The sequence below is a fragment of the Onychomys torridus genome, chromosome 6 (assembly GCF_903995425.1).
Source record: "Onychomys torridus chromosome 6, mOncTor1.1, whole genome shotgun sequence".
NCBI classification, from domain to species: domain Eukaryota; kingdom Metazoa; phylum Chordata; class Mammalia; order Rodentia; family Cricetidae; genus Onychomys; species Onychomys torridus.
The window spans coordinates 101,079,803-101,095,430 of NC_050448.1; the positions used below are offsets into that span (position 1 = coordinate 101,079,803).

The 15,628-nt window shown below is 35.5% G+C and overlaps 1 protein-coding gene across 1 annotated transcript in view; it reads left to right on the forward strand.

The window, feature by feature from the left end:
• Nucleotides 1-15,628, forward strand: part of Ndst4 (N-deacetylase and N-sulfotransferase 4) — a 322,264-nt gene that overhangs the window by 298,897 nt on the left and 7,739 nt on the right. The window contains exons 9-12 of the mRNA XM_036190450.1: nt 3,991-4,114; nt 5,957-6,131; nt 12,004-12,174; nt 13,374-13,483. Of these exons, the coding sequence (XP_036046343.1) occupies nt 3,991-4,114; nt 5,957-6,131; nt 12,004-12,174; nt 13,374-13,483 (580 nt within the window). The remainder of the gene's footprint in view (nt 1-3,990; nt 4,115-5,956; nt 6,132-12,003; nt 12,175-13,373; nt 13,484-15,628) is intronic.

A 15,628-nucleotide genomic window follows, 5' to 3' on the forward strand; every position in this document is an offset into this window, starting at 1 on the left:
AACCTTTAAAGCCAGGAGCCATGGGCTCTGCAACTGAGGAAGCCGTGAACCTTTAAAGCCAGGTGCCATGTGCTCAGATATGAGAACCTTTAAATCCAGGAGCCACATGCTCTGCAGCTGTAGGCCACAGCTTCCAATGTCAGGACGCTCCACATTTGAAGCCCTCTGGAACTCCAAGGCAACAAAGCTCACTGTTTCAGTGATTTGGTTCTTTGTAGCTTTCTCTTCTCAGGTCTTATATCTTCTCTCCAGTTGTTTTCTAGTATTTCCACCATTTTTGTAGTTTAAAAAGTATCTGCTGCCAGACATGGATTGAAACATTTTTGCCACATCCTGATAGCTGAATAACCAAATAGTGAGCTTTTAAAGTCAGTAGCTCCGAACTGTCTAACTAGTGTTGTGGTATCTAAGCTTTGAGTTTTAGAAACAGCAATAATAGCCTCTGGAGTCTCTACCTGGACTCTTTCTAGATGCTGGTGTATAGAACTGGAAACCCAGAATTCCATCCGCTTGTATTGTTACTATGTCAGTCAGTCATCACTAGTCAGCATGAAAACAACTAGACAATGAAAGACAACTAGGGAGCATGCTCACTTGGTATGAGGACCCAGATTCAAGCTTGCTCCCCACAAGGGACTCTCCAGCCACCAAACTATAACCTGTACACCTAGAGCCCTGGAAATAGCCTGACTCAGACACTCCAGTTGCCCTCTCTATCTTTGTGACCAACAACCAGTCCACACTGTGTTTGTTGTCTGTGACTTCTTGGTGTGTTTCTCCTATTCAGATTGGCATATTCCTTCTAGTATTAGCTGTAGAGCAAGCATAGCAGTCATAAATTCCTTTATCTGATTTTCAATTATTTCTCTTTCAATATTTTTGTTGTTGTTTTGGTTTTTCAAGACAGGGTTTCTCTGTGTAGCTTTGGAGCCTGTCCTGGAACTCTGTAGATCAGTCTGGCCCCAAACTCATAGAGAGCCACCTGCCTCTGTCTCCTGTGCGCTGGGATTAAAAGTGTGCACTACCACTGCCCAGCTTCTCTTCCAATTTTATGGATAGTTTTGCTGGGTATGATAGTCTGGGTTGATAGTTGTGAGTTTTAGGACTTGTAATATGTCTTTATTTGCCTTCTGGTTTTAAAGATTTATGTCAAATTATCAAATATTCAGGAAGACACTATGTTCAGGAAGGTAGTACCCCATAGCAGGGTTAGTTATTGATTTCTTCTGTTTGGCATTTGAAGTTACAGACTCTGTCCTATGTCTTCTGTTTACAAAATACAGCCTTTTTATCTTCAGCAGTGTGGCCAAGAGCTTGGAACAAGTTAACCTTGGCAGGGAAAAACTCTGGAATTTGTTGACTTCATAAGTCAAGTGAATCTCACAGATATCTACAGAACATTTCATCTGAATACTAAATAATACACATTCTTTTCAGCAATCCATCTACTTTATCCAAAATTGAACACATTTTAGGACATAAAACAAGTCCCAATACATGTACAAAAATTGAAATAGCAACTTGCATTCTGTCTGAACATGCTGAAATAAAACTAGGTATTAACAGCAATGGAAATGACAGAAACAACATGAACTCATAAAGCCAAAAACACCCTCCTGAATGTTGACTATATTTGTGTCAAGGAATTGACACAATCTAGAAGGAATTTTTTAAAATTCCTAGAATTTAGTGAAAATGAAAACATAATATACCAAAATATATGAGATACAACAAAGCTTATAGTACTATGGGCCTATATCAGAACATATAAAAACTCTCAATAAGAAACTTAATGATGCATCTTAATGTCTTACAAAACCAAAACAACAACCCTATAAAGTAGGAGAGAAGATATAATCAAAATCAGGGCTACCATCAATAAAAATAGAAATAAAAATTACAAAGAATAAATAAAATAGAGTTGATGCTTTAAAAAAAAATTATGTTTGAAAAAAATTTAGTCAAATTCACCAAAATAAATAGGAAAAGATCCAACTTAACAAAATTGTTTTTGAAAATGGAAAGACTTGCACAAAGCCTGAGAAAATTCAAAGAATCATGAGGGCCTACTTTAAAAATCTGTATTTCAACAAACAGGGAAATCTAAAAGAAATGTACACATACAAACACACACACACACACATATAATATATACCCATGTATATGATTTGTGTCATACAGACATTATATATATAATATATGTATGTGTGTAATATCCTACCAAGCTAAATAAAGATAAAATTAACTATTAAAACATACCCATAATATTCAATATGATAGAAGTTGTAATTAAAAAATTCTCAACTGAAAAATTCAAGTGTCAGATGGATTTCATATATAATTCTACCAAAACTAAGGAACGAACTTACACTAATACTTCTCAAACCGTTTATTTTATAAAATAAAAAAATGAAGGAACACTTCTACATTCTTTTTTACAAAGCCAGTACGACACTGATACAAAAATTTGACAAACATTCACTTAAAATGGGAAATTAAAAGGAAGGAAGGAAAGAAGGAAGGAAGGAAGGAAGGAAGGAAGGAAGGAAGGAAGGAAGGAAGGAAGAAAAAGACAGAAAGAAAAAGAAAACTTCTTGTGTCCTAGTTTGTGTTCTATTCCTGTGATAAGCATCATGATCCAAAGCAACTTGGAAGAAAATGTTTAATTACTTGCATGCCCAGATCACAGTCTATCACTGAGGGCAGGAACTCAAGGCAGAAACCTGGAGTTAAGACCTGGAGGAGAAAACAAGGGACAGACGCTGGTTACGGGCTTGCTTCCAAGCTCACATTTATCTGTTTTTTTTTTTTGTTTGTTTGTTTTGTTTTTGTTGTTGTTGTTTTTCATGTATTACTCCCCATACTACTTCCCCAAGGGTAGCTGGGCTCTCCCACACCAACATTATACAAGAAAATTTCCCTTAACCTAGCCTACAGGTCCACCTTGACAAAAATATTTTCTCAGTTGAGGTTCCCTTTTCCAGATGTTTCTAACTTGCACCCAGTTTCTGCTTTAGTTTTTATTATTTAATTTTTATTAAGACAAACAAAAACCTAACCACTATATTGTGAAGGTTGCCTTAGAACATTTGCCAAGGAAGAGATGTCTTGCCTGAGAGCTCCCTGCATAAGACATCCATATACAGTGGTTAGGGTCTTTGAACTATTATGTTCCCTGTAATTTTGTTTATTCAGAGGATTGACTAATTAATTAATTAAAGGATATTTATAAAAAGAATACTCAGGAAATTAAAACCTGCAACAGTATTTATCATTGCTTAAATACCATCTACTTGCCATTTACAGAGTGTTTTGTTCCTTATTTGATTCAACCTATCAAACTTAAAGCCATATGCTTAATAGATTTCAAATGCTGTATGTTTAATACTCCTTCTGTGAAGAGTGATGGATCCCTTAGGTCTGTTGTTTGTTAGTGTCTTTAGCTACTCAAACCTCTTTTCAACCCTTCTATTACCTATGTACCAGACTAAAGTATACATGTGAACTCCAAATTTATTAAGGTAAACACATGTGGTTTTCTGTTCAAGAATTATCACCAATCATCACTCCTATGTCATATAATGAATAAAGTATCAATTTATATCAAGTATTTTTATCTACTTGATTGAAATTAAGCATCAACAATGATTCAACAGATTTAGGTGCCAAAAATAGAGAGGCTCTCTATGCCTGTCGTACTTTACTCCAGAAGGAAATTGAAACAAAGCTTTCCTAACTTCTACCTTGACTGGATCTCTCATCCACTTTACTTTGGCTATGCAGTAATATTAAACAAATGCTTAGATAAATAGAGTCACAAAAACTAATTTAAATATATTTGGATTGTTATTAAAATAAAGTACATCTATTTAGTGATAAGGAAACACTAGAAAGAATTGTTCTACTGAATTTTGGTTTTGGTTAGGATATGACATTGATAGTCTGATATTTTACTGCCATATAACATGTATCTTCTTTTCTTTGTAATAGGAACAACTGCCCTTTATTTATTTCTTCTTATGCACCCTTCCATCATCAGCAATCTCCCTAGCCCAAAAACCTTTGAAGAAGTTCAATTTTTTAATGGCAACAACTATCACAAGGGAATTGAGTGGTAAGAATAACAACAAAAAATGAACTCCAATATTAACACATGCTCCATCATTGCAGAGCAATTACAGATGTGTGCATGGCATCTGCATAATTACAGAATAAATTTGTTATGCTCAATTCTACCACAGTGAATTAGAAATTAATTTATAATGATGATATGTTTAATCAGTGTTGCTTATAATTTGATTTGGACAGTGCAATAATGATAATATTTTTCTGGTAAGTTAATATGATTGAATAATGAACATTGCAGGGTATTTTTCATTAGAATTATTCATAAGGATATTTAAAATTCTCTTTAAGCATACTCTTATTTTACAGTTTCTCCATTTATTTTATTAAACACATAATTTGTCTTCACAGTGATGCCTGAGGTTGCTTTATTTTGTATACTGGGACATGTGTCTTCATTAACCACATGAGCAGTGTATGTTGTATTGCAATGTAGGCAATATTTGTCATGCAAACTATAATAGAGCTTTTCCTAAACCATATCAATTCCACTCACACACGCAAAGGAAACATTAATTAGCATTTGATAAATGATGGAAAACACTTAAAATAACAATACTTTCTATAAGCTGAAATAGAATAAACTTAATATTGGACATGGTATTCAGTCTGGTGATGTTTTCTGGCTGTATCCTAACTTTCCAAGAAATTATGATCTTAGATTTGATTTCCCTGGATTTACATTCCCAAGGAATATAAGGCAAATCTCATATGAGGAAAATTCCTTTTGATGCACAATTTGTAGCATTAATTTTGTGTGTCACCATAACACATGAAACTTCTAGAAATAAGACCCATCAAGGGCAATGCCATTGGGCAGATCTCACTTCTCATCTTGAGTGAAACTGTGTTCACTCTGCATCTGAGATGTTGCTACCCTATCTCTCTAATTTTGGAATTACACACAAATTATTAAAGAAAAAAAAGCAATTTTCTCTTATCTCTGAGCTCAAATGGAACACAAATTTTTAAGCAAGAATACAGATGAGATTCTTCAGTACTCTTCATTTGGGAATCATAATAACAAATGTCAAAGAGGAAAATAAGTGTCTTCTATGAATTCTTAATTGCTCTCATTATTTTTTTCTAGAACATTTGAGGTGAGAGAAGTGATGAGCTGTAAAGAGGGTTACACACATAATTAAAGCCTTGTACTGAATTAGCCTCAGAACATATTGATTCCATAATCTACATGGAGAGGAATGTCCTGACAGCATATGGAGGAGTGAACCTATGGAGGCATTGCAGGATCGACTGACAGAAAATAGCCCCTTAATTGCTCTAGATAAATTATCATGTGCTGATATTACTGCATATATTAGTAAATTTTGTAGAAGTTAAAAAGGAGAACAGCTATGCTTTAATCTGTTTAATTTTTATAGCTGTTTTGACTTACATGTCTTTCTGTCTTGTGACCTTTAATCTCACCTTAAGAATCTTAGCATTCAAATTTGCAAACACACACTTACTATAAAGTTTCATTCAAGCAAGATTGTACAATATTTTATTTTTCAGGCATAATCTGTAATTTTAGGTTTGGTTTGTGACAGCAGAGAGTATAAGCTCAAATCCACCATATTATACCATCATTCATTTTCAACTCTATCTATCTTGCTCTTTCCTTTGTCTTAAATAAGTTATAAGTATATAACTTTCTGGGTTGCTTTCACAGTAGAAGTACAGAGAATGATGACTATTTGGATGATTTTATAATGCACTAATTTGAACTTGATGCAAACAAATGTAAGACCTGTTCAAATTCCTCCTATTAAGAGGATGGCAGGATGAAGAATATTGCCCAGATTAATTAATTATCTCTTCTTACCTGCAGGTATATGGACTTTTTTCCTACTCCTTCCAACACTACCAGTGATTTCCTTTTTGAAAAAAGTGCTAACTATTTCCACTCAGAAGAGGCTCCAAAGAGAGCTGCATCTCTTGTTCCCAAAGCCAAGATCATTACTATCCTCATTGACCCCTCGGACAGGGCATATTCTTGGTACCAGGTATGAATGTAGAAAAGCAGTGCTGAGTGCATTCAGGTGTACCTTGTTTTAATCATCAAATAAAACCCCGACATGCTAAATGGTCAAATACAAAAATTCCTAGGTCAAAAATTAGACTGTCTATTTCTCTATCCATCTGTCTATCTGTTTGTCTATCTCTCCATCCATCTATATATTTTTTCATTTAAATATTTAACACATGCAAAATTGTTGAATGGATTTTAAATAATAAAATGACAGAAAAAGTAATAAACAGTAGTGTGGTGGTGGGACACACCTTTAATGTCAGCATTTGGGAGGCAAAAGCAGGTGGATCTATATGAGTTCAAAGCCAGTCTAGTATGTAGAGCTAGTTACAGGACAGCCAGAGCTAACTAAGAAACTCTTTCTTGAAAAACAAAGCAACAAAAATAGTAATAAACAAAATAATTGACATATTTCCAAAATCATACAAACATGTAAAATTTTGGCCCATCAAAATGTCTTTAAATTAAAAGTCAGCATCTAAGGAGTACATCTTTAACAGCACAAGGAAAATTACTTTGTGCTTTAATTTACATATGACCTCCAACTTGTCAAAAGAATAAATACTAGTATCAGTAAACAAGTGAGCAAAGGAAACAGACTACTACACATCAAGTATAACCACTCAACAGTTTATGTGGAAATGGCCAACTTGGAGGTCAATAAAATATAAATTAAAATGGAATGCTTTTTTAATAAAGTAACAAGTCTTGTGTTATGTTTGTTTGCTGGCAAGATGTGATGATAAAGGTCTCAAACATTTCACTAAAAATATATTTAGATATTTTCTGAAAACAATTGATAATAACATAATAGGTATGTTAAAATCCTTTCTACTGTGATTACTGACTTTGGAATTGATCATAAGGAAAATCTGAAATGGATGGACAAATGTTTAGGTATATTGAAGCCCTATCTATCAAAAAATAGCAGAAGATAAAGCAAATGTGCAAGATTTGAATATTGTGCTGCTATACTTAATTATCATATTAATTAATAAGATGTCAATGAACTGTTTTTAATCCAGTTTTATACATAATAATTCACAACTAGCAGTTTTTGTTAGAGTGCTTTAAGAAATTCTGTAACGGTGTGCTGAGAACAATCTCTATAGTCCAAATGAACTCTGGACTTAAAACTAAAGGTCACATAGGCATCAAGTGTTTGAAGGTGAGGTTAACAACAAAGGAGTAATGTTATAAATGAAATCCTCTGGCTATAAAAGCTCATACCCCATTTAAAGAGTTAATAGTAATGCCATTGTGGCCCCAAGGAAAACCCACATGGACACTTCATAAGTTGAGTCTGAAATCCATTAGGACTGTCATCTGAGCACCTGACAACGACCACTACCATATTTTCTTTAGGAAACATCATTAAATCTGCTACTTAAAGTATAGATTAGGGTAGTTCAAAGGACCATTCAGAGATGTCATACTAGAAGCTATTGCAATAGCCTTACTAAGAAATCAAGAGTAGATAAATCTGTTAAGTAGACACAAAAGGGGATATAAAGTAGTATGCACCTAGGGGTGAAAATCAGCAGAGCTTGATGAAGACAGTTCAAGAATAAGTAGTTTCCTTCACACTGGGCAACTGGATAATGAGCCTACATTTCCATTCAACAAGTGCAGGAGAAGGAAACAGGAGGTTGTACGTGCTAGAAAGCAGGTGATGGTGAGAGTAGAATGCTAGAGTTATGGAAATAATCATAATGTGTAGACTCCCTATGCTAATATGTATAATAGAGTCAGTCATATGAAACTCCGGGGGGAAATCTGAGCTACAGACAGGAATTTATGAATCAGAGGCATAAAGCCTGGGAAACAGAAATAGTGAAATCACCTCAGACAAAGTTCAGAGATGCTCAGAAAGATGAATTGAAGGAATCATTGTGAACACATTGACTCCAAGTACAAGAGAAGGCAATACTATCAAATAGAGGTTATAAGTATAGTGCCAGGGTTACTAAGAAATTCGACAAATACATAAACTAGGCCTGAATCACTTTAATTGAACTAAATGATGTGGCAGGAAGTGTGGCCTTTAGTAATAGGGTTAAAAGAAGAAAAAAAAAAAAAAAAACAGGTAGTTTTGGTCCACACACAAATGGGGAAGAAGGAATCATGGCAGCCACTGCTAAAGACTCACAGGTGTGACTCTGAAGGAAAAAAATAAGACATGATTATTACACATGAGTAGAAGTAGGCTTAGAGAAAACACATGTGGTCACATGAATCTAAAGAGAAGAAAAACAAATGAACAATCAATTCTGTAACTGATTATAAACTCAAGATGAGGCATTTATGATAAATTGTTTAATAAATAGAAATGTATTTTCAAAGCATCAAACTGAATAATATAATTAGAAAAAAACACAAAGAATATTGTGAAATGTCATCCTTTGGACATGACATAATTATTGCATGCATGAGGTCACATTAGATGTGGCTACCTGCATGAGACCCGAACAGATCAAGGCAGTGAAAATTTCAGCCGAGATTGGGGAAGGGCTCCCAAAGCTCCTTCCCTAGCTGAGAAGCTGTTGGCAATTGATGACTGCTAGGGAGGGAAAGTCACTTTTCTTTAGGAATATGGCCACTGGTAAGTTGGCTAGGCTCCAATGGATGACTCTAGCACTCGTGTGCACATGGGCAGCACTAACTGACTCAGTGGATTAGTAACAAATAAATACATATAAAAGAAGACAAAATTGATGTCAAAGTAGAATGTAAGTTGGGAAATAAGGCATGGAAAAGAGCAAGATACATGTGTAATATTTTGAAATAAAGAAATATTTTAACTAAAAAACTATAGGAATATTAAAAATTTGTATATAAGCATTAATACACTTTGATTTTTGTAAAACAAGAAAAAAAAGTGAACTGCTTAGAAACAATCAAAATTGAATAGAAATCGGCAAAGAGCTATTTTACAAAGGATTTTTTTTTTTAATTCTACACAGATCTCATAGCAAAAAGTATTTTATTGACTCTCGGTTACATTATTTATATTTCACTGACAAAACAAATAATATAAATTGATAGTAAAAAAAAAATGAGAAGTTGTAAGGCAAAGCAAGACAAATTCATTTCTTTTTTTATTTTTATTTTTTTATTTTTTTGTTTTCTGGAGCTGAGGCCCGAACCCAGGGCCTTGCGCTTGTTGGCAAGCGCTCTACCACTGAGCTAAATCCCCAACCCCAAATTCATTTCTTTTAAATACTACCAATAATTTATATACAGCTGTATCTTAGTGAGGATTACCATTGCTATGATGAAACACCATGACCAAAAGCAACTTAGAGAGGAAAGAGTTGATTTGGCTTATGCTTCCACAGCACTGTTCATCATTGAAGAAAATCAGGTCAAGAAATCAAATGGGGTAGAACCTCAGGCAGAAGCCATAGGGGAGTGCTGCACACTGGCTTTCTCTGTCTGCTTCCTAATAGAACCAAGAACTACAATCCAGAGATAGCATCACCCACAATGGCCTGAGCTCCATTCCATCAGTCATTAACGAAGAAAATGCCCTATATCCAGATCTTACAGAGATATTTTCTTAATTGAAGTTCCCTCATTTCAGATGACTTAACCTGTGCAAAGTTGACATAAAACTAGCCGGCATATAGTATATAATGTGCAGAAGAGTAAAGTAGAGGGCTAAATGTTAGAGGAGGTAGAAGGACCAAATGCAGGCAACGAACATGAGTTATGAAAGAGAATAAAAAAGATAATTGCTTTTCTATTTCTAACTCTGTCATGGATTTTTAAGTTTTGGTGGTGGACAAGTGCATAAAATGTATTCTATACTGAAAGTGTGAAATCCAATATGAAGCCCCACAGCTTCAGAATCCCTAACTATATAGAAGTTTATTAAGATGTATAGACTTTACATCTGGTGAATCTGAGTGTGTGGAATTTTTTATTTGCAAGGCTTTTATAATAAAGTTAATTTAAAAAAACTATCAAAACACTGAGATATAAACTTTAATTAAAAGTTTTAAAATCAAATATTGTGAGAATGCTGAATGTGTAATCTATTCAGGGTAGACTAAAATGGATGTTGTATATAGATTAAATCACTTGAATGAAATAGAATGTACATAATACAGTGCTTACCTATGACTACTTTCCAAATAAATTCTTTGAATACATAGGTTTAAGGGAATTATTTTTTCTGATAATACTTTTTATTGCCTGTATTGCTGAAGCTAGGGCCCCAAAGTACTCCACATTTCAAAATAATGTAGCCTATTACTTAGCTAGACCTGTCCTTTCTGTGAGGGCCATAAATCTGCAGCTCAGCAGGTGTGAGTCAGAACCTAGCACAAATGTCACCTGCCACTGTAATTTCTACCCCACATTTCTATAATGGACCTCACAGAGGAACTAAAGTGCTGTTTTTCCATAAAATATGCTCCTTTGTGACTTTCTGGTCATATTTTTATGCTAATCTTAGTTGCAGGGACATAAAGAAAATTTGATGCTAAACTTAGGTAAGTCAATAAAAGCCCATTGAGCACACTCTTGTCACTGATGATAACAGAAATTTCAGCCCTGCTGTACTCTACTAATACACATGCCCTGCATATTTACAATTATTTTTCCAATTAGGGAATCTCTACACATTTTGTTGTTTAGGTTGGTTATATAGTCTGCATGCTTTCAGCATGATGAATTAAACAAAATATTAGTTTTACCCATCAGGCAGTTACTTTCCACTCTTGGTCTTTGGCCCCTCCCTCAACTATTTTTTCCTTTTCTAGAATAATTTACATGCAAAATTTACTTATAAAATAAAAACCAGCTCTGCCAGACATAGCAAGCCCTATATATTACCGTGCTTTTTCTAGGTTAGATTTTCCTCCATATTAGCTTTTAGGTATTATGAAACACCAGTTCATTTATATGCACACACCTTATACACCTTAATACAGACTTACCTTGCCTTTTCCACTTCTATTTTCCTTGCTTGTTTGCTTATCCTCTAATTATTGAAATTTTTGGCTCAAAAAACATTTGACTCAAAAGCTTCACCCATTATTAAAGTTTTCTCGTTGGTCAGTCTGGATTACTCCTTTATTGGCCTGGATGTCTCCATTAAGATACTTTTTATACCTCAGTCAAATATATGACTTTGGTATTGTCAACTGCTCTACTGTCTCTCATGATAGGTTTCATTTCTTTAAAGACAACAATTATGCTTCACATCTCCTTATATTTAAAATTTACCACTATTTTTTGTTGTGGTTCTAGGGATGAGACTAAAACATTTTCAAACATCTGCATTATTAAATCTAACTCTCATTTAGTTGGGCTCTGTTTTTTTTTCCAAATGGTAGTTTTGTGTGAATGACTGTTAGGCTTTGATACTGAAAAGCAGGAGTGAAATAGTATTTGGTGGAGACCCACAGAGAGCAAAAGCACTTTGAACATCCTCAACTTGAATAGGACATCCCTGAGCAATGGTTAGCAATCAGAGTCTGAGGTGGCCATAGGCATAGGATCTGCCACACAAAGTAACCATCAGAAGGAACTGGGAAGACACAGTAGGCCAAGCAACATGTGAGACCACTCCTGTCCATCTAAATTTCGGCTTATCAAGCTTAATTTTTGTCTCTAACATATTTTCATTTCTAATCAGACCCTTGTAGAAAATCCTTTCTTTCTGTCCCTTTCTTTTGCCTACATGTTTTAAAAGCAAAACAACCCCAAATATATCTGCATATCACTTGATATTTAGTTTAAATCTGCTCTTTAAAATAAGCAATGTGCCAAAATGCACAGGTCCACATGCACACAACATTGTGCAAACATTTATAAAGCACTTCACTTTTCCTTTAAAGCACCAAAGATCCCATGAAGATCCAGCTGCCCTGAGATTCAATTTCTATGAAGTCATCACAACAGGACATTGGGCTCCACCTGATTTGAAAACATTGCAGAGGAGATGTCTGGTACCTGGTTGGTATGCAGTACACATCGAAAGATGGCTGACCTACTTTGCTACTTCTCAGGTAATGGTATGAAATTAGGTTCTATTTACATCATGATTGCATTGCACTGACACACAGAAAGTAGAATGAGCTTCACCACAGGTAACAGTTTGCAATAGAGACAATAAGAAGAACTATGGATTTTTATATATTTTTTATTTTACTAATACCATTCAATGTAGTCAGATGGCTCTGAAGCACGTTATGTAGGAGACATCATTATGAGTAACTGGTTTCAAGGAATGCATTGTCCCAAAGGAAACATCATATAATTCAAAACTGAAACTCTTCAGCAACTAGTAGAGAGGCCAGTTAGCCAGAAAGTTTGTAAAAGTACCCACATACACTGGGCAATGGTAGCACATGCCTTTAATCCCAGCACTCGGGAGGCAGAGCCAGGTGGATCTCTATGAGTTCGAGGCCAGCCTGGTCTACAGAGCGAGATCCAGGACAGGCACCAAAACAACACAGAGAAACCCTGTCTTAAAACAAACAAACAAACAAACAAAAGTATCCACATGGATTCTTGCTTTTTCTCTGTCATGTGAGAGCCTTATTGGGAAAGAAGAGGTTCTTATACTAGATGACTATAAAGAGAAGGGCCTTAGCAGACATGGGATAGAACCACAATAAGATTTGAGAAAAACAATCTCCATGTTCTTCAATTCGGCCCATGTGCAATTTAAGCTCTAAGGAGACTTTTTTTTATTAATACTCTTATTAAGCATCCCCTTGGGCAAGTCTCATATTCTCCAGTAATGACCCAAGGTGAGAAGGTCAGAGACAAACATTTCCCTCTCATTCTCGGTCATGGTCTGTAAAAACAGACGGGATACTTGCACCTGAGTAGTCACTCTTGAGCCATTGTCCTCAAGGTTAGTGATGACATTTAGTAGCCTGGACAGTTAGTTGGTAATATAATCTAGAGATGGGAAACCCCTGTGTATATTATAATTCCAAAGCAACAAACATTTGCATCTGCTTAAGAATAAACTGAGTTCATAATTCACCAACACAAAAACAATTTCTAAGGTAAACTTTAATTAGTATTAGTTAGGAAAAAAACAAAAAGAGCAACATTCAAATGTGTGCTATGCAGTGCATGTTTTCTTCTCATTCAAAGTGACCTGACTCATTAATGCCATACCAGGTCAAGACGGGCAGCTTGGTAGATTTAATTCTGTTTTGTTCTTCACACGTGACTATTTTTGGCTTTGCAGTTGCTAATTATTGATGGACAACAGCTGAGATCTGACCCAGCCACTGTGATGGATGAAGTCCAGAAGTTTCTAGGAGTGACACCTCATTATAATTACTCTGAAGCACTAACGTGAGTCTATTCTCATGCTTGATTTCACTTCTATTATTTGCCATCATAAATTATCACTGATCTGTATGTATATAGCATCATTAATACTAGTTATGAATTTATACATCATTCTGCTACTCAGACACAAAGAAATATTCTCATTACTCATAAGATGTCTCCTTTTGAATAACAGGCATACTTTACATTATAAAGTATAATATGTACTTTATATTATGATGAATCTTGCCTTTGAGCCTTTCTCCAATGTAAATTTGTTTAGATATTTTATATGTCTACTTTGTGTACAGTGTCCTAAAATCTGAAGTTACAAAGGCAAAAATGGCTTGTCCTTTCAGAGCAAGTTATAAGTGAAACATGGGCCTGCAATGGTGCCACACACCTTTAATCCCAGCATAGGCAGGTGGACCTCTGAGTTTGAGGCCATCCCAGTCTAAAGTTCCATGACAGCCAGGGATACATGAAAAAACCTTGTCTTGAAAGAAATAGGACAGAACAGAATTGAAACATGGAAAGTCATCATTCCTTTTGAGACAGTGAACAATATTTAGGACAGATTTGGAGAAGTGCATTTGTGTTTGTTTGTGTGGTACTATTCCTGGGGATATATAAATAAATGTCTACTTACCCTAGATAGAAAAATGACAACAGACAAAATTACAGATACACTAAAGCCCACTTTGGTGATCCAATGAGTTTTATTGTGGTTAATAGAGGAGCAGAAATAGCTCAAGGACAGCTGTTATCGCTAAACTTCTGTCCCACCACAGACAAAAGCTGTAAACCTAGAGTACACGCCATGGCCTACAGGCAGCTCTATAGGTTGGAGATGCCCTTTCTCATGCTTCAGTTGGTCTGAGCCTTTTGCAGGCAGCAGCTCTGTTGGTCTTTGTTTCTTTTATGAAGTTTGAATGGTTGGTATCTGTTTGTTCCTGGCTGCTTCTCTAGTCTCTGCTTCTGCCAAGCTGCTGGCTCTGAGTCTTTAAGCTCCTAAACCCCTCTTACAGTCACTGTCAGAAGTTTTATTGTTTATATTAATTGTTTATATTTATTGTTTACATTTTATTGTTTATATTTATTGTTCAGTTTCAGGGACTTCCTGCAGGTATTTTGAGTTGTTTATTTCATGTCTTAAGGAACTTCCTTGAAGAATGGAATGTTTCACTTCCCCTTAGAACATTCTGTTATTTCACCTCCTTGTAAACATCCTGTCCTAAAGTATTCCGTAGTTTCATCTCACTTTTCCTATCCCATGTCTTAAGAAGTTTGCCTTCAAGTTTGAAAGTTTTAGCCTCAGAGGAAACCATTACAGAACAATGTTTTATTCTGCATTTATTAAAATGTTTATAACCAAATGGAATCATGTAGTAATCTATTGTTGCATCATGAACCATTACTAAACTTTGTATGCATGATTACAGCCTTTTTGCCATGATCATGGGTTTTGTAGGTCAGTGACTAACAAGGATTGCACTGAGAATTGTTTGCTTTTTACCCAGTGATATGTAAGATCACTGTAATTGGAAGTTTTCCTGTGTCCACAGCCCCTCAGATCCAAGTAAACACACAGAGGCTTATGTTAATTAAAACTGCTTGGCCATTAGCTCAGGTGTCCTACTGACTAGCTCATACACTTAAACTCAGCCCATTTCTGTTAATCCATATGCCACCACGTGTTCTGTGGCTTTACCTGTGTGCCATTACATGCTGCTCCCTGGATGGTGGGGTGGTGTCTCCTGACTCAGCCTTCCTCTTCCCAGAATTCTCCTTGTCTGCTTATCCCACCTATACTTCCTGCCTGGCTACTGGCCAATCACCATTTTATTTATCAACCAATCAGAGCAACACATATTCACAGCATACAGACTGACATCCCACAGCAGATCACCACTGGGAAGATCTGAGTATCTGTTTATGACTCAAATGGCAAAGGACTGAAATTATCTGGAGACTTCTTCATTCACATTTTTGGCTACTGAGTCAAAGACTGAATTCAGTAGCATGAAGTTTCTTTATATAGCTTCTCTGTGCCCTTGGCTTTTTCTCAATGAACTAGATGTATTCTAAAGACAAATGTAAAGCAGAAGAACCATGTGATCTAAAATCACCATGGCTGTTGTGGCCTAGGCTTGACAGCCACAAAATTTG